Source organism: Falco punctatus (assembly GCF_963210335.1).
Source record: "Falco punctatus genome assembly, chromosome: 3".
NCBI lineage: Eukaryota > Metazoa > Chordata > Aves > Falconiformes > Falconidae > Falco > Falco punctatus.
This window is the reverse complement of record NC_137582.1, coordinates 115,255,005-115,267,755: the sequence shown is the minus strand read 5'-3', so window position 1 is coordinate 115,267,755 and position 12,751 is coordinate 115,255,005. Positions and strand designations below refer to the sequence as shown.

Below are 12,751 nucleotides of genomic sequence, written 5' to 3'. Positions count from 1 at the left end.
GGGGTAAGAGGATAGAGCTGTGTGGCAGTGGAGGATGCGGCCGAGGGGACCCCACTGGTGTCACCAGGCTTTGCTTGTATTTGCTTAGTCTTTAGTCATCTTGGGTAGCTTGGGAATGTGGATGAACGTGCTTCCCACACGTGGATGACTGCAAAATCAGTAACAGGTAAACTGGCAGCTTAAGAATACATATTTTTGGATTTTACCCCACTCCTCCCAAAGCGTGACAGGGTACAGAGCAGACAGAGCAGAGTGTTAGTTGGCAGCACCTTTTGCTTCACTTTAAATTCCAGAAATATTCTAGATGTGGCGAGAGGTTTTATTGGAGAGACATCCCACACGCATCCCTCCTCCTCCTCCCCCTTGCCTCTTGCCCAGCCCATACATGCACCAAGAACAATGGTCACCAAGAACAATGGTCACCCAGAAGGTGCCTTTGGCGCCATGGAGACGGACTCGTTACCTCCTGTGCCACAGCTGATGGTAGGAGAGCAGGGTGAGTGGGGTGGTGGTCTTGCCCCAGGACCACTTGTATGGTTCTGGGGTAGGGCAAGACGTGGAAATCTGCTTTGGTTTTGGAGCGTGGCGATGGGGGTTTTTTTGTGGTGATGGAAGGTCTTTGTGTTTTCCCCACCCGGGTGCCGAGCGAGCCTGCAGCTGCTGCCAGCGCTGGAGCCAGTGTTCGGTGGGTTTCATGGTGGCGATGGCGCGTGCTGGTGGGGTTTTTTTTGGTCAGAATTTTAAAGCGGGGTGGTTGAAATCGAGCTGGTGGTGATGCAGGGACTGTGGGAGCGTGGACCCTTTCCAGTGTGCCTCCAGTAGGCTAGACCAGCTTGGAGACTGGAGAACTCCCGTTCCCTTTGATTTGTCAGCAAGAAAAAACTTTGGAGATGGTAGATCACGTCTCTGTCTAGATGAAAAGTATCTGCTGGATGGCTGCTGTAGCTTAACTTGTGTTCCTCAGCTCCAGCTCCTGGTTTCCACTGGGGAAGGGGTCAGGAGGTGATGGGAAGGCGGTGGCAGGCTGCAGAGCCCTTTCCAGACCCTTCCATCCCTTCTGTGGAAATCCCAAGCCAGCTTTGCAAGGTGCCTTCTTGGATGTCATGTGAATCTGTAAACCTGGTGTAAATGGAGCACGGTGAGGTTTCCAGGCCGCTTTGTGTTAGGAGATGGAGCGCTTTGGGAAGCAGAAGATGCGGGGTTCAGCTGTCTTGCAGGAGGAGGAATGGGTCCGTCCATTTCCCCCAAACAGCAGGAGATCCGGGCTTGCCCGTCAGCTGCGTCACTTGTGTCGTAGAGAGGACTGAGGTATTTTGGATGTGGAAATAAAGGGGAAGGAAAGCACAAGCTTGTGATTTTTTAAGTGTTGATAGTTCTTGAAAGTGTGGAAAAGAAGCTGTCGTAGGAGGGGGCAGGTCTTTCAGTTCGTCAAAAGCGATGAAGAGGCTCTTTCCCTTTCAGAAAGAATTGGGGAATGAATTTGGCCGTTTTGGCTGGTCTTGCTTGTAAGTGTCTTTATGGAGACAACTGGCCTTACAGAATTCATAAGCTCTACCACACGCTCGTCTCTGGATCGTAATTTCCTTGAGTGCTATCTAGCGATCTGATTGTGCCTACGGTCCTTGCAGCCTGACGGCGCCGCTCCCTGTGTGCGCTGCGGCTGGGACGGGCAGGGGAGCAGCAGAGCCAGGCTGCAGTCCCCGGCAAAGAGAGATCCATTTGCTTTCTGGTCAGTCTTCCTGCTCTTCCCCACCCGTGGGATGGGCCAGAGTGGAGCCTTGGATCTCTTCTCCTCTGTGGTTTCGTTACCTTGATCTGAAGTATTTCATGTTGTTTCATCTTGATGTTTGTTTAACAAACGAGCTGGTATCAGATGGCGAAATGGTGGTTCCTCCTTTCGTATAAAAGAAACCTTGCTGCTTCCAGCATCAACTAACCCGGTGTTGGTCGTGCCAGGACTTGCAACCTTTTCCTGGCGAGAGATGAACTCCCCTGCCCCCTCCTTTGGGTACCAGATTGTGTGATTCCAGGCATGGGTTTGTTGTGGTGTGAAAAAGGAGGTGTTAGCTGCTGAGCCCTTGTTTGTCAGCAGCACTGACAAACCCGTGCTGGCATCGGTGAGGCTTGGGCAACCAGTCGCAGCTGGAACGGTTATCGTTTCAGGGTCCCCGTGGGCTTCCGCTATCAGGTCACATCCCAAAATAACACTGGGCAGTATTTCAAGTGAAGAAACTCAGGCTTTGGGGCTGCAGCCAGCCTGGAGTGTGAGATTCTGTGCGAAATAGTTGGAATCCCTCCAGCATTTTTGATCTGCATGGCAGATGAGCAATAAAATGCATTAAAAAAAAAAAAAAAAAAACAAACCAAAACAAAAAAAAAACCTCAAAAAAAACCAACCACATTGGAAACACGTGAGGAAATTCTCCAGACCCTGACGTTTCCTTCAAGTTGGCAGAGTTACTGCTGTCGAGCCTCACCTCCTGTCTCGGCTCGATTGGCGGGAGGAGGGAAGGGGGGAGCCCTTCTCCCGGCGCTGCCGTGCCTTTCCAGGTCTCCTCCCGATGCTCCACGGGAGGCAAATAAAACCTTGCTGGCCCCTCTCCTCCTGGGCTCGATCCAGAACCCGCTGACGGCAGCAGGTCTCCATTATATCAACGAGGTTTTTTGTTTTTTGTTTTTTTTTTTTTTTAAAGGCTTCTCTTTACAGCCATCCTTAAACGGTCTGGAGAGAGATGGAGATATATTTTATTTTTTTTTTTTTCCCACCCAGGTTTGTAGTGCACTGGAGGAAATGGGGTGTCAGAGCTTGGGGGATCCTTTAGGTTTAGTTAAAAAAAAATAAAATAATAATAAAAAAAAAAACAACAACCAACCCCAGGCTCTGTGCCTTGATGGTTAGCATCCTGTGAAAATAATTTGGTGGGTGGAAAACAGCTCCCTACTGATGAGCTGCTTGTGCTTCGGCATTCCAGCCCCTTCTCCCCTTCCCCTGGCAGGAGTCTCCCTTTGGAGAAATGTCCTGCTGAGGAACGCGCCCAGAAAACACTGCAGCGTTGGGAAATGACTTTTATTGTTGGAATTCATAAAACCTCCGAATGTTACGAAACCCATAAAATTTCTCCGAAAGAAAACACTTTACGAGTGACTTGATTTTGATGGTCCTGTTTCAATTTGTGTCCTAACACCCCAGAAAGGTTGATCTGTAATTTGCTTTTCATTGATTTAAAGTGATGATTTGGGGGTCGGGTCCGCAGCCTCCTAGCTAAAGGCTGGCTTTTCCCGGCGGTGAGGTCCATCACGGCATGCCAGCGGCGCGGAGGGACCTCGTTCGCCCATCGAAAGCAGCCCTATGCTATCCTGCTTAATTAAAACTGAGTGTTTTCAATGACTGGCAGTACTTTAGGTTAAGCTTTGGTGCGTCAGCAAGGTCGAAGACATTGGCTTGGAAGCTAGTTCTTGAGTTATTCAGGAGTTCGTGTTAAAAACTGTTGGAAAGTGGCTTTGTTTTATGTCTTGCAGGTTATTTTCATGCCTGGCACCGCCGAGTCCTGTCCTCTTAGTCTGCCCAGTTCACACGTGAATGTTGCAGGCAGTATATCCTCGGATCCCGGGGGCAAACCTTCTGCGTGTCCCTTACACCCCTGATAAAGGGAGGAAACTTGCATGTTTCTCCTCGTACGCTTGCTCTGTATCTGTCCTTTCGTGCCAGTATTTTGCCTCAGGTGTATATTTATAATGTGCTTTTTTGCCTTTAGGCATAAAAAAATCTCTCCTCTGAGCAGCAGTGGGCTTTGCTCCCCTGGTGTGGGGGTTCGGCTGCTCCGAAACGCTGGACCCACGCGGGCTCTTGGGGTTTTACAGCTGGAAAGGGTTTGGGTCTCTAGCTTCATGTCAGTGGTGATGAAAATAGTGCTTGGATGCATTTGACGATTCAGTCTACAAGGACCTGAATGCATTTAAGGGAAATACCGGCATTTCCATCCAGTTTTAGGTTGGACTGAGTTGGCTTCTGGGCATCCTGATCCCTTCGCTGGCTCTAGAGGGGACTCTGGGTGCGTGTGTTGTGCCGGTGGCTGGAGGCGGCTGCAGTGAGTCTCGGGAAGACGAGTGTTTGCTCTTGTTTGTGTTGGTCAATGCTTTTTTGATGCAAGACATTGGAAATACTCTCCCTTTACTTCCACTTCAGATGGTTTCTGCAGTAGGAATGTGGCGTTTGCCAGCACCGTTGGGGGGGGGAAAACCCAAGGAGCTGCAGCAAGGAGCAGCGCTTTTGATGTTACCGTAGGAAGGTAGTGAAAATTGCAAGAGATCTTAGACATTATTTTTAGGGTTTTTCTGCAGTTTTTTAGTTTGCATTGAAATAAAGTGGTTTGGGTTTTTTTTCTTTTTTTTTTTTTTTTTCCTCCTCGGGAAGATAATACTTCAGCAGTAAGCCAAACGTACCTCTGAGGCTGGTGTGCAGGAAACGTTCTCTCAAACAGAAACAGCAATGGGAGGAAGGACATGCTATGTGCCAAAGCCACCCCACCAAGCGCCTGGCGTTTCCAGCTCAAACGCAGCGTTTGCCAGCGTGTTAGAAGCATTTTGATCCAATCCCACTGTTAACAGAGCGAAGATTGCCCTGCTGCAGCAGGCAGCGGAATGCAGCGCAGCCGGTGCCCAGCTCTCCCCTTTGTCCTTCTGAATGTCATTGTCCAACAAGTGTGATGAGGTGCTCGGATATCTGCTGGGTCTTATTTTTATTCTTCCGTAACTCGAGTTTTCTACTTCCTAGGATGCGGTGACGTACTGTTCTCCAGCTTAGATGACGGGGACGTGCTGTCAGAACCTTGTCACCCATCACCTGGCAGCCAGGTGTTGCGGAGCGATAGAGCCCTTGCTCGCTTCTGAAGGCTGATAAGTGTGTGGTATCTTGTGTCCGAGGTCCTTTGGCGCTGCACGGAGCTGGGAAAACGTTACCTGAACTGCTGCTAAACAAGGCATCATCCAGGCGGTGTAAATGAGACCTGGGCATCCAAGTTAGTGATCAGTTGGCTCAGCCGTTCGGCGTGGCATTTGAAATGAGATCGGCTCTGTCGGTGCTGGTCAGCTGGGCTCTGTGCGGAGCGAGCTGATCTGAAACGCCTTCAGGGCTCAGCCTGGAGCACTCCTGAGCCAGGGCTGATTGCTCGGGAAGACTTGGAAAGGCAAGGTGAAGTCCTGGTAAGCTTTGGTCTGCTCCACCTGCTGGGATCCTCTGAATCTCTGGCAAGAGATTTTATCTAATCACTGGAATAGCTGGAACATCCCAGCTTTCTGCTCAAATGTGCCAGCACTTACTCTGTCTTGTAAGTAATTTACTTACAAATTTACTCCAGGCCAAGCTTGAATGGTTGGTACACCTGGGTATCAATCAGCCAGTACAAAAAAAACCCCAAAAACACAATACAAACGATATTGGATCTGCGCATCATCTTCTTGGAAGCATCCCTGCTTTTCAGACTTGGCAGCCGATTTTTGGTGCTGGCCCTTTGCAGTTGCTGCTGTGGCCATTGGAGGTTTTGACTTTTGGAGGCGCTTTTTGCTTCTTCAGGGTGGATGCATATGGTAGGAAGCCTTGCCTTCAAGAAAAGCTGAACTTTGCAGGCTGATGGCTGTAACTGCTAATTTTTGCTGTCTTTGAAGAAAGGGAAGTGGGAACCCTGAAGAGTATTTTATGGTTTTCTTTTAAATCTCTGTTTAGTTTGTTTTTATCCATCTCAAGTGAGTAGTTTCCCAGCTCATATGAGGTTTATGAATTAATTATGGTGAGGCAGGAGTTTTCTGTCTTTCAGAGGCTGAGCCACATTTCTCTTCCAAGCTATGATCACACGGACTGTCTCCTCTATTTGCCGTTTTATGTGTATGGGTGATGCATTCTTTAATTTCTCGCCTCTAAAGTGAACTGAAAGGAGCAAGTAGGAAAACGAGCGAGTTGTTTGGACCATCAGCAAGCACTTGGCAAACCAGCTAGGGAACTCTCGGGTTCAGAGGCAGGCAGCAGGGTAAGATGCATTTGGCGGTTACCTCCGTCTGCAGCAGCCTTTGTTACTGGCAATAACAGGAGCAGGGTTCATTGATTTCTATTTGTAGTATGCCTGAGGGAGAAATGCACTCTTTCTTAGCGGTACGTGAGAGAACAGTCCCATGTCTTTTTTTTTTTTATTTTTTTTATTTTTGCCTGATCTGTTTCTCTGTGTATTGCAGGACCTGTCTGGTTCAATAGATGATCTGCCCATGGGTACAGAAGGAGCCCTGAGTCCTGGAGTAAGCACATCAGGGATTTCCAGCAGTCAAGGAGAGCAGAGTAACCCAGCTCAGTCTCCTTTCTCTCCACATACCTCTCCTCACCTGCCAGGCATCAGAGGACCCTCCCCATCCCCAGTTGGATCTCCAGCTAGTGTTGCTCAGTCCCGCTCTGGTCCACTTTCACCTGCCGCAGTACCAGGTAACGTGCCTGGGCACGTGCCCATCTCTTGGTGGGGCTACCTCGTGCAGCTGGGGGGCAAGCCACCATGGCCAGTGGGGAGAAACTGGCCGGCGCTGGTACTGCGTGGTTATTGAGGTCCTGTGATCTCGTTTGTTTGTTTAAAACGTCTGTAACTCTTAAAGGATGCAGTAAGATGAGTGGGGTGGCTGGTAAACCAGCAGTGTCATTTTGCTGGGTTAATGTGACTGATCTTGCTTTTGTTTTTCTTTGCCGTGGCTAGCGTAGCCTTCTCCTGAAGTTGTTTGGAGTTCTGGTATTTAATACTCTTTGCGTCCTGGGTGTTGTGGTATGCAATTTTCATAATGAACCACTCTCCTTTTTGCGGTGTAGGCAATCAGATGCCACCCCGACCGCCCAGTGGCCAGTCGGACAGTATCATGCATCCTTCCATGAACCAGTCAAGCATAGCGCAAGATCGAGGTGTGTGACACGAGTTAAAAGATTTGTAATTGTGAAGCTATACATGTAACTAAAAATTACCTGGCCTGATGGTGTGCATTCTGTGGTGAGATAGCATTTAAAAGCTACCCCAGGTTTATAAGCTGCAAATGTTCAGGCGCTTTGCAGTAAATTCAACTGTTGCTGGTTGGTTTGCCTCTTGATGTTCCATCCAGCCTAGTGTTTTGGCTTGTAAAGTGTTTTCTCTGGCTTTTGACACTGTTTGGGGTGAAATGTGGCTTGTCCAAGGTCCATGACCTTAAGCTTCAAAACGAGGGGTGCTTGCAACAACATTGCATGCCTTTTTCCCCTAGGAGAGTAAGGTTAGTGTGGGGGAAAATCCACGTAAAATTCTGGTTCTTGTGGCTGAAGGTATATAGTTGTCACCCTGAGAAAACAAACAGGCAAACAAAACCCAAGAAGCTGCCCCTAGGATCTGCAGAGTCGTGCTGTCTACTCCTGTGAAACTGAGGAGGGGTTTTTTTTTTCTGGTTAAAACAGGAAATTGGATCCGTTATCTTAGCAGATAACACCGGCTCCTTAATAGCAACCACTGTAAAATCTGTCTAGGCTGTTGCTGAAAGGATTTTTGTTAGTGGGTCCCGGGGGCTGCTGTTACCTAAGAACATGTGTGTCCAGTGGCACCTCTGGATAGTTTGCACTAGTAACCATCTGCTTCGCTCCCTGGGTGACCAGGTTACATGCAGAGGAATCCTCAGATGCCCCAGTACAGCTCACCCCAGCCTGGCTCAGCCTTATCTCCCCGTCAGTCTTCTGGAGGACAGATGCACGCTGGAATGGGGCCGTACCAGCAGAACTCCATGGGAAGCTACGGACCCCAGGGTGGGCAGTACGGACCTCAAGGTGAGGCACGGTCAGCTCCTGGAGGTGGGAACTGAGCTCGGCAAATGCAAAAGGCTTCTCAGTTGTAACATCTTGTCTTTGATAAACTTGTTTTATTTGTCCCTTCGTCACGTGTGGGTAGTACAAACGAGCGCGTTCCTTGTGAGCCGAGGGGAACTGCGCTTGGTTCGTGCTGAGACGGGCGAAACACTGCATCGCTTTCAGGGCTAGTTGTACGGCTAAATGTAGGATCCTTCCTCCTCATTTAAAAAGATGTAGGTCATGCATCCAGAAGAAGAGCTGGTTCTCTTTGAAGAGCTAGAAAATTGAGTTGGTTTATGTTTTGGAAAGGGTTAATGAGTTTTTTACATCCTGTCCTGGACCATTTAGCTCGATTTGCTCAGTTGAGGTTTGGGAGAGTTTCAGGCAGCTTTTGAATCGATGTTGTTACTTGGCTATGTCAAAACACATTTTACGTGGCTTATATCCAAGTACTTTGACTTTTTGTTGAGGTGTTAACACTCCCCCTCATCTCTGTTAGTGATCTTTAAATATTTGCTGATAGAAGATTCTTATGGTGATTCATAAACTAACTAGTTGAATGATGTTGTCTTCCCCTTTTTTTATCTCCTCAGGAGGTTATCCCAGGCAGCCAAACTACAATGCTATGTCCAATGCCAACTACCCCAGTCCAGGAATGGGAGGAAGCATGAATCCCATGGGAGCAGGGAGCCAGATGCACGGGCAGACCGGTGTGCCACCGTACAGCGGGCTTCCCCCCGGCAGGATGAGCCACGCAGCCATGGGGAACAGACCTTACGGACCGAACATGGCGAATATGCCACCTCAGGTGGGGACAGGGATGTGCCCCCCACCGGGCGGCATGAATCGTAAAGCACAAGAAGCGGCCGCCGCCGCCATGCACGCTGCTGCCAACTCCATCCAGAACAGGTAAGGAAGGAGGGAGGTTGCCCCTGGGCTCTGTTGGTCCCCTCCCCATGTCAGCTCTGGGTTTCAGAGCAGCGGGTGGAGTAACCCAAATCTGGGGCAACGCTGACCGTACACTTCTGAGAAGGTTTGCCCTTCTCGGAGGCTTTTTGGTCAGTCTTTGAGTGTTAAGAAAGTTCAGTGCATAAAGCTCGGAGAGGCAGTGTGGGGGAATGCATCATTAACGATGCGCTTAGGGAATTTTTAATATTTGTAGGTGAAATCTATTTAACTCTGAGGTCCCTTCCGTTGTTTTTGGTTTTTTGGTCGTCTGTATTACGTGAGTGATTCCGAAGACACTGCGTGTGTGGCAGAGCCCGTAAATGTAGCAGGCAGCCATCCAGCTGCACTTGTCTGAACCCAGGCATCGCTTGTCCAGTCTGACGAACTTCTGCCTTTTAGGGCTTTGATGAGCAGCTGCGGGAAAGGGAGCTGGAATTCAGCACTGAACTTCCCAACCATTTTCTGTGGCTGGGGTTTGGTTTTTATTGCCCGTCTCAGAATAGGTGTGTGTGGCCTGCCAGAATGCCATGAGAGCCATGAACTTGCTTATAAATCAAGTTCCCCCACTAAAGCTGTTGGAGATATTTGTTGTCTGCCTGGGCATTGAAGGGCTGCTCCTGCGATCTGCTGCCCAGAGCTCAGGTTCCCAAACACCAGTACAGACGTCAACACCCTCACCTCTTGAGGAACAAGCTGGAGGAACGGTTGTCTGTGAGGTTTTCTGATGCACGTACGCTAACATAGCTCGTATGGGTTGCACAAAGGAAAGAGATGAAGAAGAATTGTTGAATGTGGCTGGAACACTGTTTGTCTGCGCAAATAACAGATTCTCACTTAAATGCAAAGGGCTGCAGTGTTTGCAGAGCGGTTCTTCCCCAAAAAGGCAACTTAACAGCTGCAAGGAAGTTCACTTTGGGGATGTAGTAGGGCAAGACTAAGGGTGAAAACGTTCAGAGCTGAGGGCCCTCTTTCAAAATGGTTTGCATCCCCTTTCCTTTTGAGAATGGGGGCTCCAGGGTAGTTAAGCCGTAGAAGAGCACCTCGTCCTTGCTCTTTTGCTGGAAAAGTGAGCTGGAGAAAGTCCCTTCCCTGGTTCCTTTGTGCAGAAGGTTTCTTTAGGCAAACCTCCTTCCTTAGAAGGACGAAATCTTAATACTTAGTGTTTGGAGTAAGCGGCTGTTTCTTCTTTGCTTTCTCCAGGCCTCCTGGTTATCCCAACATGAATCAAGGGGGAATGATGGGCACTGGACCTCCTTACGGGCAGGGAATTAACAGTATGGCTGGCATGATAAACCCCCAGGGCCCACCCTATCCGATGGGTGGGAATATGGCTAACAACTCTGCAGGTAAGCCAGTGCTGACTGTTGGGCATTGATTTCATTGTACTGGGTTGAAAAGCGGTGTTAAAGATCCTCTTTTAACTCCCTAGGGATGGCAGCAAGCCCTGAAATGATGGGTCTTGGGGACGTCAAATTAACGCCTGCAACTAAAATGAACAATAAGGCAGATGGGGCACCAAAAGCAGAATCCAAGTCAAAGGTAAAATGTTTTGGGTTTTGTTTTTAACGACTCCCACCCTCTTCAGCATCCAGGGAAATAAAGCCACTGCATGTTAACTTGGGTTGAACAGCATGTCTGCCTTGTAGTGAGTGTGGTTCCCAGTCGGAACCCAGTCGGATTTGTCCTCCTTGCCCTGAACAGACCTCTCGTTAGCATGGTTATCCTTGTAGTACACGATCCCACTACTGCTTGCCGCCGTGGTTCTAACTCAGGAGTGCGGCAAGTTGAGTGGAGTGTGCTCTTTTGGGATGTGTTACATTTTGGAGTGTAATTAAAGTAAGGCTCGAGTGTGTGTGTGTGTGAGAGGAGGCTCTGGCTATCTTTGCCATAAACCACTAAATACCCACGTGTGTTAATAACTGTTCTTGAGGAGCCTGAACTGTGCCACCCATCCACTCCAGGGACCTGCTAGCCCTCCGTAAGGCCAGGAAAGGGACTTTTCTGATCAGAATTCACACATCCTCCCTTGTTTGACTCCCAAGTTCAAGCCTCTATCTAGAATTTCTAGCCGATGTCTGGCACACCTCATTTATATGTTCTTATTTCAGTTGTGGGCTAGCCTTGCTTTTCTTAACAGGGGGGAAGGTACTTGGACAGATGCACCTTTTAGGTCAGCCTTATCCAAGTCCAGATCCTGTGAGTAGCCAGTTAGACTGTTCCTTGAATCAGAAGTGTAAAGACCGTGTAGTGGAAGTGCTCAGATTCAACGCGAGTTATGCTTGATGGGTCCAGCCCTGGCTGTGCTTTAACTGTGCCAGTAGTTCCAAGAGGAGAATTCAAGAGAATGGATTGAGAGCAGCCCTGAGGAGGACTTGGGGGAGCTGGTGGATGAGCTCAGCCTGGCCCGGCAGCGTGGGCTGGCAGCCCAGCAAGCCACCCGTGCCCTGGGCTGCATCCCCAGTGGCGTGGCCGGCAGCTGGAGGGAGGGGATTCTGCCCCTCTGCCCCGCTCTGGTGAGACCCCCCTGCAGCGCTGGGTCCAGCTCTGGGCCCCAGCGTAAGGACACGGAGCCACTGGAGCGGGGCCAGAGGCCACGAGGATGCTCAGAGGGCTGGAGCATCGCTCCTGTGCGGGCGGGCTGGCAGTGGGGCTGTCCAGCCTGGGGCGGGGAAACCTCCGGGGAGACCTTTGAGCAGCTTCCAGTACCTAAAGCAGCCGACAAGAAAGCTGGAGAGGGGCTTTTTACAGGTGCCTGTAGCGACAGGATGAGGGGGGGGTGGCTTTACACTGAAAGAGGGTAGATTTAGATGAGATACTGGGGATAAATTCTTCCCTGTGAGGGTGCTGAGGCGCTGGCCCAGGCTGCCCCGAGCAGCTGTGGGTGCCCCGTCCCTGGCATTGCCCAAGGCCAGGCTGGACGGGGCTGGGAGCACCTTGGGCTGGTGGGGGGTGTCCCTGCCCGGGGCAGGGGGCTGCAACTGGGTGGGCTTGAAGGTCCCTTCCAACCCAAACCCTTCTGTGATTCTGTGCTTTATCAGGAGAATTCAAACAACTGAGGGTTTTATTTCTGGGATTCATAAACTGTTCATAAATGAAGGGGAGCGTTTCCCAGTCCTTTGGGAGTAATCAATTTCACTTGCAAAACAATTTACTATTAGGAATTATCACCTGCCACAGTGAAACTGCCAAAAGAAGTGTAAACAAACCTGAGTGTGCTTCTGGTGTAGGCTTGGAGCTAGTCAGTTATCACCTCTCGGCTGGGAGGTGGTACACTAAAGTGTTACAGTTGTTTCACAAACAAATCTCTTACTAATCCTGTACTAAAGCCAGAAGAGGGAGGCAAACAAGTTCTCCAGGGAGTGTTTTTCTTTGCATTACTGCTACCAGTTTCAAAAGAACCACCAAAAAAGCAGCTTCTGAGCCTGTAGTCTCCTCTTTTGCTACTTGAAGGAAAATAAATGCTCTGCGAGTTTGGTACGTGTACCACCAGCGGTCTGCAGGAAGACTCAGAGGATCTCTTACTTCTGCTCATGTGTTCTGGCATCTGCCTATTTATGACAAACAAGGACTTGAATGCTCGTGGGCTGGGAGATGCCAGAAGCTACAAATAAGGGTTGTTCTGTCCTCTTGGTCTGCGCTGTTTGAGGATTATCTCATGTGCTAACGAATACACACAGCCTTGGGCACAGGGGCTCATCTAGAACATCATCGTTCCTGCCTTTACTCCAAGTGTATGTGATCCAGGGGGTGAAAGACAAAATAACACGGTCATGCGTTACACCAGAAGACTTGGAGGAAGCAAGGCACGAGGCAGGACCTCAGGTTTTGCCTCTTAAGTAGACACCGGGACAATTCACTGAACCAGATGTGTAGGAACTAGTGTGTGATACTTGTACTTCGTAATTGTAAACCTGTTTTCCAAATTCTGGTGATGCCTTCCTGGATCCTGATACACCAGTGGTAGCAAACCAG

General features: G+C 49.5%; 1 protein-coding gene across 6 annotated transcripts in view; it reads left to right on the top strand.

The window, feature by feature from the left end:
* ARID1A (AT-rich interaction domain 1A) overlaps positions 1-12,751 on the top strand; it is an 83,925-nt gene that overhangs the window by 57,710 nt on the left and 13,464 nt on the right. For all 6 annotated transcript variants that reach the window (XM_080378748.1, XM_080378747.1, XM_080378749.1 and 3 more), the window contains 6 exons: positions 6,226-6,466; positions 6,839-6,928; positions 7,643-7,810; positions 8,425-8,740; positions 9,980-10,125; positions 10,209-10,318. In XM_080378748.1, the coding sequence (XP_080234874.1) occupies positions 6,226-6,466; positions 6,839-6,928; positions 7,643-7,810; positions 8,425-8,740; positions 9,980-10,125; positions 10,209-10,318 (1,071 nt within the window). The remainder of the gene's footprint in view (positions 1-6,225; positions 6,467-6,838; positions 6,929-7,642; positions 7,811-8,424; positions 8,741-9,979; positions 10,126-10,208; positions 10,319-12,751) is intronic.